At 41.3% G+C, this 25,904-nt stretch overlaps 1 protein-coding gene across 2 annotated transcripts in view; it reads left to right on the top strand.

Moving 5' to 3' along the window:
* The window catches only part of SMAD3 (SMAD family member 3), a 112,385-nt gene that overhangs the window by 13,417 nt on the left and 73,064 nt on the right, over window positions 1-25,904 (top strand). The window contains exon 3 of one of the 2 annotated variants that reach the window (XM_018552847.1): window positions 6,305-6,317. The exons of the other annotated variant lie outside the window; for it this stretch is intronic. Within the exon in view, the coding sequence (XP_018408349.1) occupies window positions 6,305-6,317 (13 nt within the window). The remainder of the gene's footprint in view (window positions 1-6,304; window positions 6,318-25,904) is intronic. 2 annotated transcript variants of the gene reach the window in all.

Here is a 25,904-nt window from a genome sequence, read left to right as displayed (position 1 = left end):
ATACTAAACATATTATACAATTAAAAATGAATTCTATACCAGAATAGTTTATAAACTTTGTAGCATAAAAAATGACTGAAAACTATTTTACTTTTCCTTTAACTCTGTTGCAGTGCATTTTAAAGTGTCACTAAACTCAGTACCCTAACTTGGGTAACCTTTTACCAAAAATGTATCTTATTTGTGTATCACTCGGCTGTAGATCCTCAAATCATCTCTGAATTGGTGCTGACACTGTCCTTCCTTCTAGAGGGTGGCTACTTTTGTTCCCCATGGTCCCTGTGTGTGTTGTAAAGTAGTCACCACTCCAAGCTCACTCCTGTGATGGACTACATATCTCACATTTATTTTACTCATTTGTATTTAGATCGTGGTCCATCACAGGACCCCACATTGACCCCTAATGTTTGTAACACTGCATTTCTTGATTTCATTTTACATATTTTAATTTATTAAATTTTTTCTTCTTATCCAATAATCGGCCAACTAATCAATTATGAAAATAATTGTAAGTTGCAGCCCTAATTCAGAGATGATTTGAGGGCCCATTTACACCAGACACAGTGTGTTCCGGCCGGAATGCACTGGATCGCATTGCGGCTGCCTCACTTTGTTGTGGGGCGGGATGCGATTGGCCGCATGGGAACGCAAGGCACATCAATGCCTGTGGTCCGGTCAGAAAAAATGCTGCATATTTTTCTGACCGGACCGGAACACAGGCATTGATGTGCCACGCGTTCCCGTGCGGCCAATCGCATTGCGAACGGAGGGCGTGGCTATGTTTCCATTCACTTCAATGGACTGCCACGCGCCCTCCAACCCCACAACAAAGTCAGCCGGCCGCAATGTGATCCAGCACTGGGACTGGTGTGAATGGGCCCTGAGGATCTACAGCTGACTGATACACAGATAAGATACATTTTTGTTAATAGTTGGGGTACTTGAATGTATTTTTAAGATTTAACTCCTGAGCTTAGTGTCACTTCAATCATCAGGGGGGTGTCCTGGCCGGGCCCCCCTGGGCCCGGGCCCCATAGCGGCCGCCTGGGTCGCTATGGCTATTGTTACGCCACTGCTTCAATGACTAGACTGGCTAAACCTGTTATATGCACCATTTTTCTCCCCTTTAGCTTTGTTTACAGCAGTCTGGCACTGCAAGCTATTCTTCAGTCTGCGGTCTATAATGACCCCCCAATCCTTCTCCGTTTCCGACTTCCCTGGTGGCACACTCATAAGTGTATAGTCCACTTGCCTATTTTTAACTCCAAGGTGCATTATCGTACATTTATCGACATTGAACTTCATCTGTCATACAGTTGCCCACTCCCCGATTTTCTCCAGGTCCTCCTGTAATGTTATAATCTCTAAGTTTGTGTCTACTACCCTCCCAATTTTCGTATCATCAGCAAACACTGAGATATGACTTCTCACTTCCTCCCCTATATCATTAATAAATAGGTTAAAAAGCATGGGACCCAGCACTGAACCCTGGGGTACGCCACTCATGACCTCCACCCAGTCTGAGAAGGTGCCATTAACTGATACTCTTTGTGCACGTTCTTGTAGCCAGTTTTCTATCCACGTGCACACTAATTCATCTATGCCCATAGCCCTTAGCTTGTATAACAAGCGTTTATGTGGCACCGTATCAAATGCTTTGGCAAAGTCCAGATATACTACGTCCATTGGCCTCCCCCCATCCAGATCTCTACTTACCTCTTCGTAAAAGGTCAGCAGGTTGGTCTGGCGTTATATCTGGCGTTGGCTACCTTTTGCCCCTCCTCCTTCCCCAAACACACAGCACCAAAACTAATATTACGAAGATTTACAATATTCTCACCATAGGAAGATAATGATCATAATTACATGAATCAAAATGAAATTATCCTAATCACACTTAGATATAGTACATGTCCACAGACACAAGCCGTACTGTACTGACGCAGCCAAAAACATGTCTGCAGATGCTATTAGTACCTTACTCACACAACCTAAAACACCTTTTGAGACACCCTCTGTATTGTACTGATATAACGTAAAACATGTTTCCAGATACAATCCATGTTGTACGGTGACCGTACAATCAGTACTGTGCCTGACACAACATGTCTGCAGACCAAAGACTTCCTAGGGACTATAAAGTGAAATTGGTACGGGTTAAATTCCTAATCTTAAATCCTATAGTATTAATCAGTAAAACTTCTAAAGGAATTTCACAACTACTGCACCTGGATGGTTTGCAGAAACTTTGCTTTGTAGCCAAGCTCCTGGCACCACTAACTGTGGTGGTTCCTCCCGACTACCCCTATGATGTCACTGCAGAAGTTTGTGACGAAGCCGCACATCACCTCCTTAGAGTTAAAAATCAATTTTATTTTCCAAACACCAAAACTGTGAGACACTGCACCCAGCAGCCTCTATCTAACATGTTTCTCCACCCAATGCTTGAGCGTAATGAGCTTGAGCTTAATCATTGAGTCCTATTGCTCCTTTAGGGGTTGCAAAGCATGGTAGGTTGCTGGGTGGAGTGTCTAACAGTTTTTTGGTTCTTGCAAAAGTTGATTTGAACTTCAAGAAAGTGTTGTGTGATTTCTCCACAAACGATTGCATTGTATGAGAGGAAGGGCCCACAGAGGATAGTGGCGGTCCATGGAGTGGCTTCAACTGGTTTGGAGTAATGTATCCCTACACTAGTCTGAACAGCAGTGTCTATGGGTCAGCAGGAAGAACCACGGCAGTAAGTGGGGTGAAGTTTTTGCAAACTGTCTGATGTAGAGATGATTATGAAGCTGTTTTCTTCGCATGGTGAACCCTTTGGACTTTTTAAAATTTTTCTAACCCCCTGACAGGGTCACTTAAAGCTTACATGACCAGAGACCTGATACGTATTACTGTATGTTATAACAGTCTTGCTGATGTCATGGTGGACTGGGGATTCGTGGCTCTTCAGAAGTGTTGATAATGGGCTCATACCCTTCTCCCTCATAACACTGCTTACATTAGCTGGCTCTGGTTACATCCACTCTCACCAGCAAGTGCAGATCAGCAGAATATATTTCTACGTCTCTTGAGGATTTAGGATAACAAGTCAGAGGGTTGTACTTTTCAATGTTTAAATTCAGTATAATTGCAGGCTTGTTAACCCCCCCCTCCCTCATCCTGTTGTATCAGGTTGCAGTATAAGAACCCCGTTTTCAATTAATGATAACCATCTGTACATGTGGATTTCTGTATATGCAGATGTTCTTCTCACTACGGAACCCTGGCAGTGCAGAGGGGGCGAGGAGCAGTAGTCTAGATGGGTTCCCTTTTATAGCCTCTTGCAGCTGCATTTCTAGGCAAATTTTCAAATCTAAATGCAGAAGAGAGGCAGCCGTGATTGCCTGTTTTTGTAAATGAAAACATTGGATTTTCATTTAATGATCATCAACCTTTTGTAAAGGGTTAAATGTGTACTGTTTGGATGTAAATGTACAGATTGTATTGGTTTTATTCCAGAGCTAGAAATAAGAAAAGCGTTCCTTTCTGCAAAGAATAACTTCAGTCTGACGATACGAGCACATTTCAGTTACATTGTCATTGGTGTATGGTGTCATATTTTGTCAGTTGCATGTGTCAAAAATCTGGTCAAATCGTTTCCTAAAGAACAATGAACTTTTCACACTTCTAGATACTTAAAATGAGTGTATTTTTTTTTGTTTTTCCTTAAAAAGAACGTAAAGTGATATTAAAGTGGAACTATGAGGTGAGTTAAAATCAAAGGAAACTGTCACACGTCGGCTCAATAGATCGGGAAGTGAGCAAACACATACCGTCGCTCGCTTACTTCTCAAACATCGCCCTGCATTTGAGAACTATGGGGAAAAACACTTACCCCATAGTTCTCTTTTTAAAGTCAAAATGCTTTTAGCTTTTTCAAATGCTGATTGAATTAGTTACATTGGATGCTGCTCCTTGAGGTTTGAAGGTTTTAGCTTTCTGCAGAATCAGCTGGTTCCCTGAGCACAGCTGGTTCCTTTGCAGGGTTCTATGGAGCCACCTTTGTGTGTGCTAGTGAGGGGTTCCCTGAGCACAGCTGGTTTCCTTGCAGGGTTCTATGGAGCCACCTTTTGTGTGTGCTAGTGAGCAACCTGCTCCCCACTTCCCACTCCTCCTTCCTTCTCTAAGCTAGTAGATGGATAGCTGCTGGAGACTGCTGTCCCTTGTGATCTTGTACTGGACAAGGAGGTTCAGGGAAGCTGAGAGAGTTGTTTGATCTGGATTAATTGTTGAAAAAAAGTTTGAAAGTTGTATACTACTTTGAAAAGTTGACCTTTGCATTGCAATATTAAAGTAGAACTGTGACCATGACCACCAGACTGTGGATGTTTAAAGGATATCTTTGGTCAAAAACTAAAAATAAATCTGTATTTCTATATTGAATTTCCATAAGTTCTATCCCACTCCTAATAGCCAGATCCATCTGGAGGTCTGTAAACTTATTTATTGAAGATTCCCATAGGATGTACTTCCTCAATGCACTGACACAATGTCACTCAGCCCTGTGAATATTCAATTCTCACGGAGCCTGCCTTCTGAACTATAACTCAGTGTCTGAACAATGTAACATTATCATTGCTTGCTGCAAGCAATGTATGATGGGATAGGTAGTCTTTAGAAATGGAGATCACATCAAGCCTAAAGTAAAGCGATGCAAAGCACACTGGGAATCCAGGAAGTTATGAAAGTGATGGGCAGATGGAAGGCAGCACTCACTACATAAAAGGGATTTTTTTTTCAGTGAGCTTTGATTGCTCTAGAATGTATTCCTATTACAATGCTGATGTTACAACAGGAGAGGATATGCTGGGACTTTACAATTCCTTTAAATATTTACATAATTTTAACAAGCATTGAATGAATAAGCTTAACTGCGCTAACATACAAGATTAGACGATATCAGGCTGCCAACTCACTGCTTGCAAGGGGAAGCTGAGGTACCAAGAGAAAGTGAAACTTGAAAGTCTCCACTACAAACTGAGGATGAATTACTCCCCAGTGGCTGCAGCTACAGAGGTCAGCGAGGACTTGTTTAAAAGGTAATATGTAAATGTTAACATGTTCATAGCCTGGCCACATGTCTACTTTTAAGCTTTATTCACATGAGCAAGGAAAGACCTGTTTGAGTTATGATCCCAATAACTGGGACTAGATATGCTAGCGAAATAGCTCTGTATACACAAGCACTTTCTTTGTTGGGTCGCTGTGAAGAGAACTTGGTATTCAGAGTCTCTTAGCCTTGACCCTGCAGATTTTTTTTTCCTCCACCAACTTTCCTCCTTTAAGCTGGGTATGCACAAGTAGATTTCAGAACGAAAGATTTCCATTCATTTGTGTTTGTGCCATCAAACACAAATGAATGGAGTTTCCCCCGAACGAAAACCACATTCGCTGTTAGAATTTCGTTCATTCGAGAGAAGTTTTCCATCCTGCTCCTTCCAAGTTTTTTCTCACTACAGTCAAAATCGATCATCGATTTGACCCCATCAACTGATAGAAAGTCGAAAGAATGATCTTTTGTACGAAAGTTCGTTCAGAAATCTACTAGTGTATGGCCAGGCTTTAGTTCAAAGTTTTTCACTATGGACTTCTATGTTCTGTCAATGCTGCAGGTATTTCCAATGCTTCCGTTTTTACATTTCTATACTTCTGTGGGTTCTACAGGCAAAGATAGTTGTGGGATAATGGCATCAGTAGAACGAGCCTTGGGATTTGGAACAAGTGAGAAGGAACTTGTTCATTTTCCTGCATTCACTCGACCAGTCTGCTCATGGGGGTGACCATATGAAGAAAAGAAAATGAAATATTGAATATAATGAAATCGTACAGACAACTTCCTTTAGCTCCCCTCAATCGTGTTGCTCTTGGCTTTTGAGTCCATCTGGTAAGTATCATAAACATATTGTTACTCCCAAGTCAATTCCTGTGCGCTGAAATCGAGTCCTAACAATTGAAAGCTCATGACCACAGTTCTGGTATAGGGTGCCCAGAGATTTCAATCCTTCCTCCCATTTGATCCAGGTCTAGTCATTGCACCCCAAATAGCTGAGCAGCTTTGTGGTTGGTTTGAGTTTCCCCAACAGAAGCTTATTTCCATTGCTGAGGCAATAAATAGTTTTCCTCTGTAACCACAAACCATGTGACTTTGGAATCTGTGCACAGGGAGTGGTGCATACACATCTACTTCTGTGTATACTAAGCCTATTCCTCTACCATCTAAAAACTCACCGGAGACTGTCTGTAGGAAAAGGTGATATATTTAGAGTAAGATTTGGGGTGCCAGGATGCAAATTGTCTTTCGTGCTGAACTGGGCTTTATGTTTTACTTGGCGGTTTATACGAGCAGTAGTAAACAGCAGTAACGTGCAATATGCCATAAACACCAATCAGAGCCCAGCTTTTAGGAGCTTACAATAGGCATTGTAAGGAGAGCTGCTGCGTTTTATTCTCTCAGCAGCTGCGTTCTGATAGAACTGAAATAGTAGTAAACTCTCAAACTTTTTTCAATAATGAACCCAGATCAAACAAATCTACATTGTTCAGCAAAGTATTTCATTACAATTTTGCAATGTTTCAGACAGCTCCAACTCTCTCAGCTCTGCTTCTCTGAAATTCCTTTGCAGAACAAGATGACATGGAACTGAGCAGTCTCTAGCAGCTGTCCATGTGTAGTAGATTGGAGAAGGGAGATATATGGAGCAGAGGATTGGATTGCTTTGCTGTGTCTGAGTGTTTGTGGTCCATAATAGAAGTCACCAGCACTCGATGATATGTGCAAGAAGTAAAGCACTTTTTTTATTATATTGTCACATGCGTCATACAGCCAACATTTCGGGGCCACGCAGGGTCCCTTCTTCTGGGCGACATAGTGATGCTTAGGGACTCCCTATGGTGGTCACTATGTTGCCCAGAAGATTGGACCCGCCGTGGCCCCGAAACGTTGGCTGTATGCGCATGTGACAATTTAATTAAAAGTGCTTCACTACTTGCACATATCTTCAAGTACTGGTGACTTCCATTATGGACTGTATCTGACATGGCGCCATCCGTGTTGTCACTTCAAGCACCAACCTTTCAACAAGGTCTGTACACTGTATGGAGTGCAGGTGATTTCGTATTATCGATTTTGAGTGTTTGCGGTGACACACACAGCTTACTAGCACACACAAAGGTGGCTCCATTGGACCCTGCAAGGGAAAGGAGCCACCCTAAAAGGATATCCGGACCAGTTCTCTGGAGACCTGCTGATTCTAAAACTTTTAAACATCAAGAAGCAGAATTCATTGTCAGTGATTTCATCAGCATTGAAAATAGCCTAAAAACCTTTTACCTTTCACTTGAATGGTCTTTTTGGATTATTGGTTCAGAGATGTCACAGGCCATTTTAAAATTGGCCTCTTTTTTGCATTTTGTCATGACAGTAAAAAGTATTCACACACCTGAAGGAAGACTTTGATTGTCATCAGTTTATTTCCGGTCATCAGGTACCGTTCAGCAGTCATCCGAATTCACATATTCTGAGTATATTGTCATAGTGTTTTTTCTTTGACCATTTACTAGGTGATGTTGGACATCCTACAGACAATACATGAGGTGGGTCGTTATCTGACTTGCTGCAAGCTATAATGCATATTGTGAGAAGCTCCAAATAAATGTAACCCTTTCTAACCCTATCCAAAACTAGAAAAAACATTCTTAGTTTTAGTTAGGCTTCAAAGAGATGTTTTACCCATCCAGGACACGGGAACAGAAAGATTGAATTGTTCTCCTGTGGTGCGTATGCTTATCTTCCATTCACCCCCACTGCTCCATCTGCCTGCTGGAGTGAAGTAAAATAACGTACTTTCTGGTATCAGGAAGTCTGTGACTCTCTCCCTTTCCTTTTATAATGTAATGCTGGGTTTCTGAGAGGCCCGTCAACTGGCCATCCATGGTATTTGCTTTGCAGAGCATGCTGGGGTGTCTAAGAGAGCCCAGAACTTCCTTTTTATGATTTAGAAGCTGAGACAGTCAGAGGAGTCTTCAGACTTAAAGTGCATGCCCTGACAAAACTTTTTTTCTTAGTTTTGGATAGAGTGGGAAAGAGTTGGAATCGGAGCTCCGTTAGAGAGATTTACCTTCACTTAGAGCCCTGCTGACAATGTTTCACCGGAGAGAAAGGGGAACCATACATTAAGAACACAGACAGAAATAAAATGCTTTTCTTTATCGGACCTCAGAAGTTGGGTGTAATCTTTAAGGAGCATTGGCGACCTGGCTCCTGATATTTGTCCCGTCCTGCCCTGCCAGATTTATCATTTTTTCTCCTAAGTAAGCCAAAACAAGCCCCAAACAATGTGTCCACATCACTTAGCCGCAGATGCAGGCACAATCACCATACTAACTCTTTCTCTGGTCAGTTTTATATCCAGAAGCTTATTCCTTGAGTCCAGTAAATAACGTGTGCTACTTGTCCACACCCTGATTAAGGTAGATTTTCGGCCTCTGAAATGCATTGGATGCTTTTTTGTTTTCCTGTCTTGAGTTATTAATAACCACTTTTGATCTCTGAAGATGAACATTCAGCATTCTGGCTTTTTCAGTGTGGGAAACCCTTTTGTCTTAGGGCAGGAAGGTTCCCTGTTTTAGGAGCTGCCAAATCTAAGGGCTAGTTCACACCAGAATGGCATGGGTCTGCACACCTGCGGTGCGGTGCATTTTGCCGTGATTTTACCACGATTGATGCTGTTTTTTTTGGGGGGGGGGGGAGATTTGTTGTTTTTTTTTATTGCTTAAAATGGGATTTCAAAAAAATCTGAGCGTGTAACTCCAGCCAAAAAAACATTATTTCGTTTTGGATAGCATAGGGAAGGGTCGCGTTTGTTTTGCTGTCTGTTCCCCTTGTTCAGAAGATTATTATATAATTAAAAAAAATGTTTTATTTAAAATTACACCAAAAACATTTTTTTCTATATTTTATAAACTGTAATTTTTAATTTTAATTTATATTTTTTTTACTTTTTTTTACATTTCTTTGTCTTTTTAATTATTATTTTTTTATATATTTTTAAACTTTTTTATTATTTTAATGCTGGAAACCATACCCAGCCCGCTATTGGCTATTGTAAAATGCAATAGCCAATAGCAGGCTGGGTATAGCTCCCAGCCTGCAATGAAGAAGAGGCCAGGGGGCGGGACAGCGAAGGAGCGGCCGGACCGGGGAAGCCAACGGATTGGCGGAAGAGGAGGCCGGGACATCAGCGGAGGTAAGGGGGGCAGCGGCAGAATGCAGCGGTCTGTGTCCACGCTGCCTCCGCCAACACAGGCGCGGAGAGCAGCCTGTGCCGGTACATTTACGAGAACTGTGGACCCCGTTCGTAAGTACAGATTGTACGTAAGTCGGACGGCCGTAACCCGGGGACTGCCTGTACATGAACATTTGCCAAAAATACAGGGTTTTAAGAAAGTGTAGTCCAGCACGGCTTATGGCCCCAGGTCTTCTCACCTGCAGGGGTAAGGCCTGGTGGTGTGACCTGCACCACCCCCGGCATGATCTGAAGCCGGGTTCTAAGGTTTTTTATTGTATTTTTGGCAACTGTTTTTGCACCTTTCCTTATACAGGTGGTGCGGCAGCTGCATTGACCTAACTTTTTAATCAGTAGTTCACATTAAAAGAGTTGTAAAGTCCCAGCATCCTCTCCTGTTATAACATCAGCAGTGTAATAGGAATACATACTGGAGTTGTTTCTGATAAAGCAATCAAATCTTACTTGAAAAAAATCCCTTTTATGTAGTGAGTGCTGCCTTCCGTCTGCCCGTCACTTTCACCCACTTCCTGCATTCCCAGTGTGCTTTGCCTCTCTTTCCCTGCTACTTGATGTGATGCAATCTCAATTTCTCTAGACTACATATCCCATCATACATTGTTTCCAGCAAGCAATGATAATGCTACATTGTTCAGATGTTGAGTTGTAGTTCAGAGGGTAGGCTCAAGCAAGTGCATATTCATAGGGAGTAAAATTGTCTCAGTGCATTGGAAGTGCATCCTATGGGCATCTTTGGTAAGTAAGTTTACAAACTTCTAGATTGATATGGTTGTTAGGAGGGGGATAGAACTTATGGTTAATCAATATAGAAATTCAGATTTATTTTTAGTTTTGACCATAGATACCCTTTAACTGAGCCTCCACAGCTTCTTGTTTTTTAAATATGTTCAAGCACTTTTTTATTTCAGACACCTTGATATGTGACTGATGGTAAGTACAACTTCTTGATTAGATGCAGTTCATGTTTCATATTTTAGCCTGCTACTGTATAGGCATGTCATGTATGTTTATACGAATTGCATATGTGTTTGGGTCTTAAGATGGTCATTACACTCTGATTACATAAACTCCTGTTAAACTATAGTTTTCCTTTCTAGCATTGCATGGCAGTCCTGGGTTCAGTAAGATTAGGTGCGGCACAGAGAGCAGACGGCACAGGGGTGAGAGCTCCAGGCATTAATGCAATTAGTCTGCAAAGGAGGCTGGTTACAGTAATAGGCGGCATTCGCAGGTATCACATTGCGGCAGACAGTTTATTCAATCTCCACTCAAAAACAGCAGGATCTCGCTGCTTCACTTTAACTCTTCGCTGTCCTACAAGACTTGCCTGACTTTTTTCCCCCACTAATCTTTGGTAGTAATTTCTGGCGGTCTTCTAGCTTTTGTATAAGTGGCTTTTAAGATTTTCTCACTATGGACTAACAGCAGTGAAAGGTTGTGTATATATAATTTGTACACGGACATGTGGTAAAAGTTAATCTACAGAAGAGAAGAATTGTGATCTTTTAGATAGTAAGCTCTCACGGGGAGGGCCCTCCTTACCATCTTGTCTTGATTTGTATTGTAACTGCAAAGTCCTCCTTATAGTGTAAAGTGCTGCGCAAACTGCTGCTGCTATATACATCCTGTATAATAATAATAATAATCTCAAGCTGGGTACACTCGGTCATATTATGACAGATTCCTCCATCCATGCTAACAGTGTGGATGAATGAATCTCACGTTGTGTACACTGTATTCTGACCACGGCGCCCACCACTGTCCAAATAGGACTAGGTGTGGCCAGGCGCTGATTGACAATGTCCTGCAACATTATTTCATCCCACTGTAGTGGACACAGGCACAGCATACATAAGAGTGGCAAGTCTGCTCTGAATTCAGGAGCAGTGCAGCATTGTTGTCACACCATCACAGGAAGCGGAATAGGTGGACCTCACTGGCAGGATTAACAGGTATTTGTGAGACTACAGCACATATTTTTTTTTTTTTAATAGGAGTCCATTGTTTAAATTACTCCTGTCAAGAGATACAATATATAGTGGATGCCTTTCTTAAATTTCACTTCAGTCCTTTTTGGTACCTCCTAAAGCAGTGGTTCTCAGCCTGTGTAACCTCAGGACCCACATTTGTCCTTGGTCATTAAGTCGCAACCCAAGTCGCACTGCAATGGAACGTACGCCATTAGGGTACCGCACGCTCCGATGTGGGTGTACGAACTGTGGATGGGAGGTGCGTTTAGGGTACCATGTAACGCAACACACCTCCTGCACCAGAATGCACGGTAGGTGTGATTGCATGGTAAAGTGCTATAGTCGCACTGTACTAGTATGAAGGAGTGGGATAGAACTTATGGAAATTCAATATAGAAATACAGATTTCTTTTTAGTTTTTGACCAAAGATATCCTTTAAACATCCACAGTCTGGTGGTCATGGTCAAAGTTCTACTTTAAAATTGCAATGCAAAGTTCAACTTTGTGGCAAGTTCAGACATTGAGTTGTACTTCAGAGGCAGTTAGACATGTGACACAAAGTGCATATTCACAGGGCTGAGTGATAGTGTCAGTGCATTGAGGAAGTACATTCTTTGGGCATCTTCAATAAGTAAGTCTACAAACTTCATGATCAATGTGATTATTAGGAGTGGGCTAGAACTTATGGAAATTCAATATTGAAATGCAGATCTATTTTTAGTTTTTAGACCATAGATGCCCTTTAAGTTATAAACCTTGTTTGTTCTGACATTGTTTTTGCTCTGCGATAGTAAGGTGACCGCTCCTCTTGCATTGCTGATTCTGTTTTGCAAAATTGTTTCGAGCTAATGGCAAGCAGCCATATAGCGCTACACCTAAGTCATTTCTAGACTGTACGCATTCTGTCTTCCACCCAACTCAGAGCCTAACAAACGTTAACATTAACTGTGGGTTTTTTTTGTTGTTGATTGTTAGCAATTTAAAGCCGGGACATTATAGTTAATAACACTAATGACTAATGTTTGTATAAAAAAAATCAAGAAAAGAAATTAAGAAATCCATAACACGCGGGATTGTCACATCAGGGATCCAATTAAAATTATCATTTAAAAAAAAAAATATATTGTTTTTCTAATGTAAACTTGTGGGTTATAGGAGAAACAAAATTAACAAGATTTAATGGACTGAGCGACCATTAATTTTAATTTATTAATTTATTAGCAGCAGTTATTTGTATGTAACAGGAGAGAAATGTTATTATTCTGCTTGAACTGTTCACTGATATAAACAGCATCATGGAGCGCTTGATTTAAATTGAAATCAGATCCTATTCCCCTTGGTTTCTTCAGTAATATCGGCTTGTAGTAAACACTGTGGGCTGTGTTGTAAATATCCACTCTCCACTGCTCTCGTGTGAGGTGGCGTTTTAACCCTTCCGTGATGGAGAGAACTCTTACAATAGACCAACATTTCCCGCTCCATCATACAGAGTTGTGAAACATTTTTATAATTTGTGAGAGATAGGTACAATTAACTACAAAATAACTTCATGTGCAATTTTCTTTCAGTAAAACAGTGGAAGTCCCTTTCATTATGGAAGTAATGGGCTCCCCACTGACCCCCTCCAACTAGCTAGCTCAGCTGGAGATGGCTGGATGATTTTGGTGTATTCCTAGTGCAAGAGCGGAGCAGGATTTGTATAGCTGGCCATACACTGTTCTATTGTGTTTTTTTTTCACTCAACCTGCGGGCTGAATGTAAAAAAAATAGAACAGATTCCTTTATTAAAGCTTATGAGCATTGATGGATGAATCCCCCGCCGTTTTCTTTGTATTCTGACAGCGGCCGGTGGACGCTGTCAGAATACACAAACAGTGCTTGCAGCTGATTTGGCTGCAAGCACCGTTCATTTGCCTATTTGTTTTTGTTTTTTTATCAGACTTCTTTGATTTTCTGATTTAGGGCAGGTTCACACCATTTTCCGGACCAGATCTGTGAACCTGCCCACAGTTCCAGTGCATTCCAGACCAGACAAAATGAGACATGCAGTATTTTTCTGGTATGGTCTGGAACGGACTGCGCTGGTGTGAACAGAGGCCAGAAATAGCATAGGGATATGCATTTTGGGTCTGGAAACAATCTGGTCTGGTCTGGAGATGATCTGGATGTGGTGTGAATGGGCCCTAAAGAATGCTGGGTGGAAGGGTGCTGACAGCGGCACCCACTGTACAAATATCAGCCAGTTCATCAAAAAACATCGAAAATTCACTTAGTGTATGGCCAGCTTATGTGCTGTGCTATAGTTCCAATAAACATGAAGTTCAAACAAGAAAACATCATACAAGTGTGTCAACCGAATACTCCAATATCCAAAATGTGCGTATCTTATGCCAACTAAAGATGCTACCCTCTAAAAACAAAAACATCTCGGTAACAAGCATATAAAAAATAAAATGATATACAATTACGGTGCATCAGTGTCCAATAAAGAGACTGAAATGTGTAAAGTTATGTAAGAGCCCCTTTACACGGGCTTTCCGATTAGGCCCGTCAGTTTTTCAGATGGACCTGAACAGAAGCCTGATGTTATTCTATGGGCAGCCGAATCTAAATGGATGTGAGTCCATTTGCATGCGGTTAACCCAAGCTCAAACAAACGGATCAGAGTTCAGTTTCGCCTAACCTGATCGTGTTGGATGGGGGGTAATCTGATGTAAACGATGGGTCTGGTAATCGCAAGATGGAGGAAAAAACTGGACAGACATGGATGTCGCAATGGTGACATCCGTTTCGATCAGCAGGGGATCTGAGCACTCCCCCCAGACAGTGAGAATTAAGCAGGATTCTTCAGTAAGCTGCAACTTTTATCTTGGGTGAGAATTATTTTGTCAATGGCCACAGACTGTCAGAAAAATCACTTAACATCAAAAACATTCATTTTTGTCCAACTTGTTAGAAAACAACTGATGGAGACCAGTGAATGAGAAGAGGGATGGAAGAGTGAAAGGCTGTGGTGATTCTGGACACTGAATATTGTTCTGGTTTTGGGGTGGCTTTGTTCTGATGTTTTTGGAGGCTTCTAAATTCTGCCGATAGTCTATCACCAAAAAAGCTTTTCTATTTCAAAATTTTTATTAAGTTTTCCAATAGAAAATATACAAACCTAAAAGAATAATAAAGGGACAGTGTAATACAAACATAACATTAGCTATAGGTGGCCGACAGTTATAACAAGGAACACAACAGATGGTCTGTATGTACATCCCGAGGAACATAACTAGTGAAAACATCTAACAAAGCTAGATTAAGAAACAATCTTAAGGGTGAATGACACCAATTTCCTCATAGTCCTGATAAATTATCCTTTGTTGGTTTGGTCCTAGAAATATAGTAGTAAGAAGAGGCGAAAGGGAAAGCAAGAAAAAAGGGAGAAAATAGAAAAAGAAGGATCTCGCAGCCTCACCACCACTCCCTAAGGAGCGCAATAAACAGCTTATAAATAATGTTAAGAATCCCTCTAGAGACCAAAAAAGCTTTTAAGAGCAATTCCAGGCAACAAGTTAAACCAGTCAGTGAAGCTGTGTAGGCTTTCCATGAAACGTTTGCACTGCACTATAATCAGAAGGTACAGTAAAAGTACAGTCCGGACGGTTCCTCACATGTGAAGTGAGTGTGTTTGCTTCCTGAAGTGTCTACTGTGCAGGGTCGGATTTTCATCCCAGTAGCCTATGGGCACACCAGTTTTGGCCCCCTGAGTAACACCCCTATGCCCAGTCACCAGAGGTGATCTTTGAAGAGTGAACAGAGGATGTAGTAGATTAGGAGTAGAGAGCTCTCTCTAGTTATGTATCTATACTCACGCTTTCACATGGTACGTATGATCTGTGCTGTGTAGTAACTTTAGCTGCCACTGATTTTGTTTTGTTAAAAATAGTTCAAGGGGCAGGAAGCTAATGTAGTCAATTTAAGAGGCACTTGACTCATTTTCCGGGACATTACAAAGATATTTTGTTTATGTTCTATAGATTACGTGATGAAGAATTCTCTAAAAATAAAGCCAATGCTCTTGGATAACAATACACTGACACAATAAAGAGGCGGGAGCCATGCTTATACGGGAACATAACAAAGCATTCGTTTTTTAATATAGCAAATGGATGTAGAGAAAGTCACATAACAGTAGGAACCTGGAGCTGGGCTCGTCTCATACAAGTGGTGTGTCTTGGGAGTAGATATTGGAATCGGTGGGATATTTATTAGTGCACAATAGTTCTACTGGGCTTCAATACATCGAGTACATTGGAAATACGAAACACAATTTATATTTTGAGGGAAAACTAAGCATTTCGGTTTTTTGGTTCTAGAACTTTAAAGTTCCTTTATATAGAAGATACTTGCAATACTTGTTGCTGAAATGCAGTGGTACTTCCAAGCAGCTCCCATCATCTTCAGGAAGAAAAGCGGGAGTACTGTGCCAACTTTGATGTTTTACAAATACGTTGAAAGCCGTCCTGATTCCTGCTGCCCCTCACAAATCCTCAACAATCCTAGTGAACACTCAAGGAGTGATGAGACGGGAGGAGCAAGTTTAAACGTATGCAGAAAAGTCTGAATTTGCACAATGGAGTGCTTTGTGTTTTAATAGCTCTTGGTGTCTGCTAAGTATTTTCAAACTACATTTTTTTTTATTGTTGGCTGTGGTTATAAAGTACAGTGATCGGCTTTACAATTGTGCGTGGAGAGTGGACAGAGTTATCCGCTCTTTGTTATAAATCCGCTCTTTTGTTTTGCTATATGGGGCCATATATACCATAGACCAGGGGTAGGCTATATGGGTCCATATATATACATATATATACTATAGACCAGGGGTAGGCTATATGGGGCCATATATACCATATACCAGGGGTAGGCTATATGGGCCATATATACCATAGACCAGGGGTAGGCTATATGGGGCCATATATACCATATACCAGGGGTAGGCTATGTGGGGGGCCATATATACCATGGACAAAGGGTAAGCTATATAGGAGCCATATATGCCATAGACCAAGGGTAGGCTATGTGGGACCATTTATACCATGGACCAAGGGTAGGCAATATGGGGCCATATATACCATGGACCAAGGGTAGGCTATATAGGAGCCATATATACCATAGACCAAGGGTAGGCTATATAGGAGCCATATATACCATAGACCAAGGGTAGGCTATATAGGAGCCATATATACCATGGACCAAGGGTAGGCAATATGGGGCCATATATACCATAGACCAGGGGTAGGCTATGTGGGGCCATATATACCATGGACCAAGGGTAGGCTATATAGGAGCCATATATACCATGGACCAAGGGTAGGCTATATAGGAGCCATATATACCATGGACCAAGGGTAGGCTATATCGGAGCCATATATATCATGGACCACGGGTAGGCTATATGGGGCCATATATATAATGGACCAGGGGTAGACAAACACTGGCCCTGCAGCTGTGGTGCAGCTACAAATTTTATTAGGCATTGCAAGGCTGACAACCACCGACAAGAATCCAAGAGGCAAATGCATGATGGGATTTGTAGCTTCACCACAGCTTAAGGGCCGAAGGTTGGCCACCCATGCCACTGACCTTTCAGGGACGTGTGTGTGTATGGGGGTGTTCCAAGAGCACACTTGTGAGCAAATCCATCGTCCTAATTATCGTTGGAATGAGCTGGTGTGCCAAGAGAAATTAAAACTACAGTATGACATCCAGGCTTTCATTTTTACAATAATGGGGCAGCATGAAGCCTAAATACAGCCTTAAACTGATCTTAACTTTTAGAGGTCTTTATAATACCATGCTCAGTAATAGGAGCGGTGTTCAATCTCTGCATTAATGCTAAAGCCTTGAAAAAAAGGTGTTTGAATTGATAAATTGCTGCATGTTAAAAGTGATATTTGTTGGGTGTTCGGTGTGTTCAGCACCGAGCAGGTCTAGCAGTCATCCAAAAACTCATTTTCTTCATTGTTCTGCTCACGTAGTCGCTGTGATTGTGGATGTTTGTTCCGGCCCAGCTCCGTTGTGGAAGTGCTGAATTATTTGAGATGACTAAATCAGCTTCATCTCTAGAGTAATTTTATGCTCCAGACCCCGTGTGCATGGAAAGGTGTGACAAGAGTGCCGTTGTTCCTAATCTTAAATACTGCAATTTTTACTCGGAAAGAAATATCTGCTCAGCGAGCTGTGCCGATCGTATTACAGGGAGGCATGTCAACAGGTCCAGCCGGTGAGAAGATGTGCTTGTGGGACCAATAGAATAAAATTGTTTATGAAGAAAAGATTGGATTTCTCTAGTAATACTACTGCGGCTTTCCATTTACAAAAAAAAAAAAAAAAAGAGGAGGGGTGGGGGCTCTTCTCTTATTTTTGTATGTTTTTACAACTTGAAGCAGGAAGTTTACTTAAACTGATAACATATAGCTGAAAATGGAAGAAGGCTGAATTTGCCAAGAGGAGCTTTGCTTTTGAAATAGATCTTGTCGCATAATCATACTGGCTTGCTTGGAGGCAACTGACTGAAGAAAAGAAATGACCAAAATGTTTTGTTTGTAAGGCCTGATCTTCGTATGAAAGATTGTTTCAGAGCTCTGTTTTACACGCTTAATATTCAGCTTAGTGTAGTTTATTTTTCTTTTCCTTTTTTTTGCCTTTTTGACATCCTTGTTTAAGTGACTTTGAAGTCGAGCCAGGTAAAGCATTAGGGCATTTGCAAGCTAAGGACAAAATGTGCTCTCTGATCTCCCAGCCAGGAGCATTAAAACAACATTTCAGGTTATTATTAAAGTGACATGAAACTCGGGCGTTAGAGCTCAAGAAGGCAAAAAAGTGCCTTAACTATTAACAATATTGTACCTTATTTGTGTATCACTCGGCTGTAGATCCTCAAATCATCTCTGAATGATCCCTGTGTGTGCTGTAAAGTAGTCGCTGCCCCAATCTCACTCCTGTGATGGACCACAGTATCACGTTTAGTTTACTAATTTGTATTGAGATTGTAGTCTATCACAGGAGTGAGCTTGGAGCGGTGGCTACTTTACCATACATACAAAGGGGCAGAAGAACAGGACTCACGCATACAGGCACCATGTGGAAAAAGTAAGGACCCTCAAGAAGGAAGGGCAGTGTCAGCGCCAATTCAGAGATGATTTGAGGATCTACAGCCGAGTGATACAAGGTCCAATATTGTTAGTAGTTGAGGCACTTTTATGCATTCTTAAGATTTATAATCCTGAGTTTGGGGTCAACCCTTTTAGTTTAGCTTTATAGTCATTCAGAAACCATTATATATTGGCGATGTAGCACCCAAAAAAACAAGTAGATGGGAGTGATATCAATGGGCCATTTGGTGGATGCCATACTTTTTTTTTTTTTTCTGGGACCTACTCATCCTGGTTACCTTTCTTGATTACTTTCTTCTCTGCTCCTTACTTGCAGTGGATTGTGTTTCTTGATGTTTAAAAGTTTTACTTTCCTGCAGAATCATCTGGTCCTCTGAGCACTGACCTGATATCATGTTTTAGAGTGTCTCCTTTCCCTTGCAGGGTGCTATGGGACCCCTTGTGTCTGCTTCTGTGTGTCTGTTCCTCCCTTCTCCAAGCTAGTAGACAGCTGCTGGAGATTGTGCTGTACCTTGTGACTTTGTACTGGACAGGAAGTTCAGGGAAGCTGAACAGAGAGTTGGAGCTGTTTTGACCCCTGATGACTGTAATTGTTTGGGCAAAAATGTAAAGAAGTACTTTGCTGGGCAATTTATATTTGTTCGATCTGGATTAATAAAAAAAAAAAAATTATTAAGAGTTTAATACTACTTTAAATAATCTACCAAAAGGCTATATTTTTCTAATATAGTGTAATTATTTTACATCTGCCTTTTATTTTAAATTGTATCTAAAGCCATTTTTTTTCTTTCATTTTGGAAGAGTTAGAACCTTTGTGAGCTTTTATTGCTGTCTATGTCCCTGCTGGGATGTTCAGTTTCTCTGTTTATCCTGGAGACCATTGTCACTGGGACTGAAAGCAAATCCAACATTTTAATTAATTATTAAAAGGAACACTGGGAAATCTTCCAGTGGGGGCACTTGTTCCTCAGACTAGTAAGAGAGCATGTCCCTTATTTTGGAGAAGATCTCTCACTTCCTGTTGTCTTGAGACAGGAAGTGAAGGAAACTCTCCCCAATGGTACGCAGATGGCAAAAGAATCTAATGGGAACCTCTGTCTGGTTTTCCTTTCTGGTTCTGTGTCCGTTGGGGAGATTTCACCTCAATTCCTGTCACAGTAGCTATGGATAAGAGTAATAGGACATAATGGGAAATCTCTCCAAATGGAAGAGAGACAACAGAAAAAAGACACTACTTCTCGCCAGTCCAGTTGACCTCCATTCCGCTCATCTCTTGTCCTGGTGCCATTGGGAGAAAGCGTGATGGGTAATCTCATCAGTGATAAGCACATACAGCAATAAAAACCTAACAGAAGTTTAACTCTTGGCTTGGAGTTGAGCCTTAAATGTAATATTTAATGCATAACATGTAGATAAAACCAGTTTCAATGGATGACATTCCTAGGCAAGTGTTTGTGAGCACGAAGCACTGCGCTCCAGGCTTGAAATTCTTGCGTATGGTATGCGATAAATCACAGCACCTAAATACAGAAATAGGATATGAGTTGTGGAGTCCCATTAATAAAAGACACAAAAGCACATTGTTAGGAGGGAGCAGGGAAGATGATGTTAACAGCAGTCTGGAAGCTAGGTATGAAAACACAAAGAAATAAACTGGTATTGTTCTCCAAGGATGTGGTTGATATTGCAAAATAAATATTTCAAATTACTTTTACTTGAATTATGTCGTTTAAAAACAGCATGAGCGGCAGCAGCAAAAGGAAAACTTATTACTGGTGAGACGTCTGGGAGTGTCCAGTGCAAAATCAATGTGGACCTTTCATTGGGGTTTTTATAACCATACTTCTACAATAGGATCTCCTTTAAGTGTTTCCACTTTTTAAAGAGAAGTTTTAGAAAACCCCAATGTTTCTGTGTTCTTATTCACACGCTATACCTAAAAACAAATCGTGTGCGTGTGTGTATGTACTTTTCTTAACTTTTTGGAGCTTCAATTTCTAAGTGTGAGGAGGCTTTAGCTGTCCCAATAGAAAGACTAGGGACACTCTGAGCTTCCTCTCAATAACTTACAGTGCTTCTAGATTTTTTGATCGTTTTTGTTAGGACAGGCCGGGCTCAAATGAAGCTTACAACTGAGGCTGAAATCTGCCAGCAATGTACAAACAGGTAATTTAGGTTAAAGATGAACTCCCCAGATCCCTTGCATTCCAGAGGATAATTCAGTTTGGTGAAAATCTTTTGGCTGCAAAATACATAAAATAAAAATAGATCTCCTTCTAAAGAAAATTCAGCCCCCGCACCCTACCTTCCTCTGGAATTCCCCCCTATTCATGTCCTAAATGGAGCAGTCTTCTGGCCGGTCATATGACGTCCTGGGGCTGCTTCATCCTGTGATGTGGGTGCTCTTAAATACTGCAGAGAACGGTGCTTCAGATATTTGAACAGATAAAAGGCATTGGGGGACCATGTCTAGGGAATAGGGTGGGTGTTTTGTAATTGTGAACATTCCTTCGTGATTACATTTATTGGAAGAGGAGGGATGATGTCACATCCCGCCCCCTCCTCTCTTCCTCCAGTCACAGAATGGCTTTTGTTCTTTGAAATAAATACAAGGCATTTTGGGAATGGGCAAGCAGTGAGGAGGGGCAGGGATGCGACTGGAAGTTTGGGGAAGCAGAGCAACCTAAAAGCTGATGAACAGCAAAAATGCAAGTGTTTATGCTCTTTTCTTATCTTAAAGTTACACTAAACTGCTGAGTTAAATCCTAACTACTAACAAAAATGTATCGTCTTTCTGCATCACTCGTTGATCCTCATAGATCCTCAAATCATCTCTGAATTGGTGCTGACACTGTCCTTCCTTCTAGAGGGTGGTTACTTTGGTTCCCCATGGTCTCTCTGTGTGTTGTAAAGTAGCCACTGCTCCAAGCTCACTCCTGTGAAGGACTACAATCTCATTACAAATTATTAAACTAAACATGAGATTGTAGTCCATCACAGGAGTGAGCTTGGAGCGGTGACTACTTTACAACACAGAGGGACCATGGGGAACAAAAGTAGTCACCCTCCAGAAGGAAGAACAGTGTCAACACCAATTAAGAGATGATTTGAGGGTCTACAGCCGAGTGATACACAAATAAGATACATGTTTCTTAATAGTGAAGGTACTTTAATGTATTTTTAAGATTTAAGTCCTGAGTTTAGTGTCACTTTAAACAGATTGCCCTCTGCTCAGCTGGCTACATGGGGTCAATTTAAAAAAAAAACTTTTAAGGCTTTAGTACTACTTTAGGACTTGCTTGTCATCAGAATAATAGTGCTGCACCATAACCTACTCTAACAGTTGCTTATGACTCACTGCAGTGTTGAATTCAGCATGTGCTGGGTAAATGGATTGCTTTATCTGTACGATGCACACTGCTTTATTTGTGATGGGCCTTTAAAATGATGGAAGGAGATCCAATTGCCTGATAGACCCCAGCATGCTCCGCTGCATATTTTGAATCGCACACACTATTATCACTCTGCAAAATAAAAAAATCCAGCCAAGAATTCTAGTCTGTTTTGAGAAGGAATACTGAAGTCAGCTGGTTTGTGAATCAGTCAGGTATAATAAGCCAATATCTGCTGAGAGTTGGTGGATACTGTTACAGACCTGAGCTGTATGTTTACCTTTTGAAATGTACTTAGCTTAATATTTCTAGTTAACATCTCCCTCCCGGAGGGTTTGCTGTCAGCTGCGGTGCAGAGGGAAAGGCTACAGAACTGATGAGATCAGGAGAAATAGCCAGCTCAGTGTGAGCATCTTACCTTTGGCTTATTTCATAATGCAGGTGAAAAAGCTGTACAATAACCCCAAGTAACCAGTCAAATTTCCCATATGAAATGTTTTTAATTCATATGGTTCTCATATCATTCAGGCTTTTGTGTTGAGCTGTAAATAGTAGCCAAATGGGACCCCTAAAGCGGTAGTAAAATGCTGTGTGCTGGATGGAGTTGTTGCCATAATGTGCAAGTAACACAACATACTTCCACATTACGGCACACTTATCTTACAAATGTGCCCTTCTCCAGCACTGTGAGCTGCATCTTCAGTCCCCCATCGCCGCCATCTCTGCCGCTGCCACTACTTCCAAGTTCCCAGGCAATAGGTAATACCCATTCCCAGGTAATACATCCTCCCTGGCATCATTTTAGAGATGTGGTGAAGGTGCCTGGTGCATGCGCCATACAGTTTTTACACTAAAATAAAACAAAAGTTAATAGGGGAGAGGTGAAGAAGTTTTTTGATGCTCCTGCCAAAAATACCTCCTTGCCGGTTTGATTTTTTTGAACTTTACCTATCCAATGTAATTTCTTTTACTTTTTTATGTGTGTGTGTATTGGTGAAGATGAACAAAATGTTTAAAGTAGTTGTAAAGTCCCAGCATATACTCTCCTGTTATAACATCAGCATTGTAATAGGAATACATTCTAGACTTGTTTTTCATAATGCAATCAAAGCTTACTTGAACAAATCCATTTTATATAGTGAGTGCTGCCTTCTGTCTGCCCATCACTTGGACACAACTTCCTGGATTCCCAGTGTTCTTTGTATCTCTTTCCATTCTGCTTGATGTGATGAAATCTTGATTTCTTAAGACTACATGACATGACATCCTGTCATGCATTGCTTCCAGCAAGCAATGATAATGTTACATTGTTCAGACATTGATTTGTAGTTCAGAAGGCAGGCTCTGTGTGAATGGTATCATAAGGAAGTTTGACAGGGCTGAGTGAAATAGTGTCAGTGCATTGAGAAAGTACATCCTATGGACATCTTCAATAAGTAAGTTTACAAACTTCTAGATGGATCTGGTTATTAGGAGAGGGATAGAAATGATGGAAATTCAATATAGAAATACAGATCTATTTTGAGTTTTTGACCATAGATACTCTTTAACCACTTGCTGACCGGGTTGTTAAACCCCCTTCCCATCCAGGCCATTTTTCAGTATTCAGCGCTGCGGTACTTTGACTGACATTTATTCCATCATGCAACGCTGTACTGAAATGAATTTTATACCTTTTTTTTAGGGACAGATAGAGCTTTCTTTTGGTGGTATTTAATCACCACTGGGGTTTTATTTTTTAATATATTAAGGAAAAATTACAAAAAAAAAAACTTTCCCCTAATAAATTCTAAAACATTTATTATTACCCAATTTTTTGGTAAAATATAAAAGACGCGGTCACGTCGGGTAAAAAGACACCAAACATGTCAAGCCTTAAGATTGCGTACGCGCGCAAAACCTCAAACTACATTACCCTTGGCCATAGGCAACGCTTTAAAAGCTTTTACCGCTCATCAGTTTAGTGTTATCAATGATTGATGGCCCTAAAATGATTGCTCTCACTTCGACGTTCGCGGCGATATGTAACATGTGTAGCACAATTGTCGATTTTGTGCGCTGGTGCACCGGACGCGTATTTACGTTTATATGTGCGTAAACAAAGGGGGGGTTACTTTTTTTATTTGTGCACACTGACAGGTCCTCTTTATGGAGACATTAGGGGTCCATAGGACCCCTAATGTCATCCGGGGACCCCAAAGGAAGCTGATGAAGCAGAGATCTGCTTCATCAGCTGCTTCTTCTTTCTGGCTATAGCAGCCAGATGACTAGGCATTTGTAAAAATAAATGTTTTCACATGCAAGAATGTCATTGGCTCGGCCTTTGGTGCAAGAATGCCATTAGCAGCCATAGATATGACCTTCGAGACCTCTCTCCTATTCTTCCTATTGATTTGTGAAAATAAGCCTTCAGTATAGACTGAGAGACTGTGCAAATACTTCTCTGTTCATCTGAAAGCGAACCAAAATTGCCCTTCTTAGAAGTGACGTGTGAATACACATACTAATGAAGTTTCAATTGACAAAAAATGTATTGGCTAAAGCAATATTTAGATTGTCAGTTCATTTAGTCGTGACTCATGAATAGATAAAGCTGCATTCTGCTGGTTCCCTTCTGCAGACTTGCTACCATCGTCTCGAGTAGGCTGCCAATATATTCTCCACATTATCCAAAATGAAACGCTGCACATGGCTTAATTAAGTATATTCCTGACATACATTTATATAACACATTATAGTGCTGTTCCATTTGATGCCGAGCCTCTGGCACCCAGGTAGATATGGGTGCATACTTGGGTGCTCCAACACAGCAACACAAGGGGAAAAAAGCCGCACACCGTATCCATCCGATAAAACACTTTTAATCTATAAGGCTGACCATTTCCACTTGGTGATGTGGCCATACATTGTACGGTTTTTGTTCGAAACTTTTTGTTTCTGGCATGAGCCCTCGTTTGATTATGCCTAGACTTCCCCATCAAGCATAGTCAAATGTCAATTTCGGAAATCGTTCGTTAGCCGAACTAACCAACCAATATTATTAATATTATCATACAGGATTTATATAGCGCCAACAGTTTGCGCAGCGCTTTACAATATAAGGAAGACATTACAATTACAATACAATTCAAGACAAGATGGTAAGGAGGGCCCTGCCCGTGAGGGCTTACAATCTAAAAGGGAGGGGAAAGTGAGGTAGCTGTGGGGGGATGAATTGTTTGAGAAAGTGATCGAGGCAGTCAGAGTGGGAGATAAACGGACAGGTTGGGCTAGAGAGTTCCATAAGATGGGAGAGGCTCTAGTGAAGTCCTGGAGGCGAGCATGGGAGGAGTTGACGAGGGAGCTGGAGAGCAGAAGGTCATTTGAAGAGCGGAGGGGTTTGACGAAAGACGGAAGTTTCCTTTAGCGCATGTGCTGTTTTCTTGCAGATATTTTTTTTACGAACACAAACCCCACTGATTCATCGATTTTCGTTCAGCTTTAAACAAATTTCCCGACCTGACTGATAAAAAATTTCGATCACATATCAAAAGTGAAAATCGGTGATGTACCATCAACGGTTCGATCTTTCGTTCAAAAGACTGTTCGTGGACGATTTCCCAACGAAAATCGCACAGTGTATGGGCACCTTTACACCCGTGCATGTCTACATACCTGTGCTTGCGTTTACACATGCACACCTGTGTACACCATATTGTGTCCATACAATCCTATGGACACAAAAACACAACAGGTGGGACTCCCAGGTGGTGCAAATACAGACATATTTTCCGTTGTATGCCCATATGCCTGTATTCCATCCATGGGAAGGAGCCTTTAGTATATCGCTCTGCATTCCGGGACAAGCATCTCTCCTGATCCGCAGGCAGTTGTACCATGTGCAAATACATGCGCCCGCTGTCACCCTGTCATTCACTTGAACGGGCACAGCAGCATCTGTACGGTCAAACTTGGAATTCCTGCTGCATGAATCCGCAGGTTCTTGCTGCAGGAATCCCCATATGCCCATGTGCATGAGGCTTAATGTGTGTAAT

The sequence above is a fragment of the Nanorana parkeri genome, unplaced genomic scaffold, assembly GCF_000935625.1.
Source record: "Nanorana parkeri isolate BGI_ZX_2015 unplaced genomic scaffold, ASM93562v1 scaffold98, whole genome shotgun sequence".
Taxonomy (NCBI): Eukaryota; Metazoa; Chordata; class Amphibia; order Anura; family Dicroglossidae; genus Nanorana; species Nanorana parkeri.
Note: the sequence above shows the minus strand (reverse complement) of the source record. Positions and strands in the feature narration are given on the sequence as shown.